General features: G+C 26.7%; 1 protein-coding gene across 1 annotated transcript in view; it reads right to left on the minus strand.

The window, feature by feature from the left end:
* The window catches only part of LOC107634169, a 1,111-nt gene extending 438 nt beyond the window's left edge, over nt 1-673 (minus strand). Inside the window, exon 1 of the mRNA XM_016337743.2 lies at nt 263-673. Within this exon, the coding sequence (XP_016193229.1) occupies nt 263-578 (316 nt within the window). The 5' untranslated portion in view covers nt 579-673. The remainder of the gene's footprint in view (nt 1-262) is intronic.

A 1,747-nucleotide genomic window follows, 5' to 3' on the forward strand; every position in this document is an offset into this window, starting at 1 on the left:
TACTATTATATGTATTAATTAAGAAGAATTTCAAGTATTTTAGAAAAAGTTTAATTTTTATGCACTAAAATTTCATCTAACCACATCCGTGTTTTTGTATAATCATTTAAATGGTCAATGTAAAAGGTAATTACTTTTTTTGATGTGGTGGTGTTCCAATAATTTTAACTGTTGAAGTAAATTATATATATTTTATAATTAACAGCTAAAAATACTAAAATACCAATATTATTGGAATATCCAAAAATTTTCCTATATTTACCTCCACATTGCATTCCAGGTGTTAATTTCATGCCACAATAGTGTGCAATAAAGAGAGCCTTAGGAACACTAATAAGGTTGACAACATCTTTGGTAACAAAATTACATGCACATGGAACATCAAGCTTTAACAACTCAGAACAACACTCTGCTGATGGTGGAACTTTTGGCCCTGATTTCTGCACATATTGTCCACATTCTGATATAAGTGCTGGAACACTCCCTCCACATTGACCTGAAACCTTTTCTGTGTTATATATTATGGAACATGCAACCACTATGGTTGCTAAGCTCAACAACGTGCTAATATTTCTCATGTTTTTATATATAAATGTGTGTGTGTGTGTGTGTTTTGATATGTTGTATGTATTTGAAACAAAAAAATTGTAGCTTTAATTTGCTATAAAATGCAAGGTTTGGTGTGGTTTATATAGGGAATGGGAAGGGGGAAGGAAGAGATTTCTTTGCATAAATTGTATCTGTTGTTGCAATGTTTTGTTTTTGTCCACTTGTGCATAATTATTAACCATGGACAATTACAATTTACAATATCTTTACTTATTCAGATATACTATGTAACACAATTTAGAACTTATCTGTTGTATTGTAAAGACATATTTTAAGAGAATAACAACAGAAATTTTTTTAACTTAAAAATTAAATTTAGATATTAATTAATAAATAAAATTATATTTAAAAAATTTTATCTTAAATACCTTTAAAAGTATATTTATTTTTTGAAAATATAAGTACGAGTACATAAATTTTTTTATTTATTAAACGCAAAATAAAGAATTGATGCTTTTCAAAAATACAACACAAACATCTTTTTAAAAATTTTTACCAAATCAAATTTATATGTAACGGTCGTTTCTATGTACGGCAGGACAACAAGAACATTCAAAGTTACAAAGATTGGACAGAAGTAGAATCAAGTCTCATCTAAAAAAATTATGATGACGTGTTCAGTTGGCATTTTTTATTATGATGTAAAGTAGTATTTGCAAGTGCATTAACATTGCTTTGCACTTTGAATTAAACGGCGTATAGTTTACCCGCTAATTATGCTTTTAGGCGGCTAAAACCAAACATAACAAACACCCATCCATCCTTTTTTTGTTAAAAAAAAAACAAACATAACTAGAAAAATATAATATGAAAATTTTTGTGGTAATAATTGGATGATAAAGAATGGTAGTGACAACAAAATTTACTAACCCAGTAACCCTCTTGTATTTTCCTTTATTTTTAGATTAAAAAAACGTATTCATTTTAATTTTTCAGTCGTTTAAAACAATAAAAAAGACAAGGAGATGTAAATATATTTTTATCCATACTCAAAAACATATACTCAGATAATCTTTGTAGTCCATTTTAAAGTTTCAACAATAAATAAAAAAAATGATATTCTACATCGTTTATGGTTAGAATAAATTTTAAACAGTAAAAGAAAATAGAAGTCAAAATTGTATATTTAATTTACTAC

Source organism: Arachis ipaensis, chromosome B03 (genome assembly GCF_000816755.2).
Source record: "Arachis ipaensis cultivar K30076 chromosome B03, Araip1.1, whole genome shotgun sequence".
In the NCBI taxonomy this organism is placed as follows: Eukaryota; Viridiplantae; Streptophyta; class Magnoliopsida; order Fabales; family Fabaceae; genus Arachis; species Arachis ipaensis.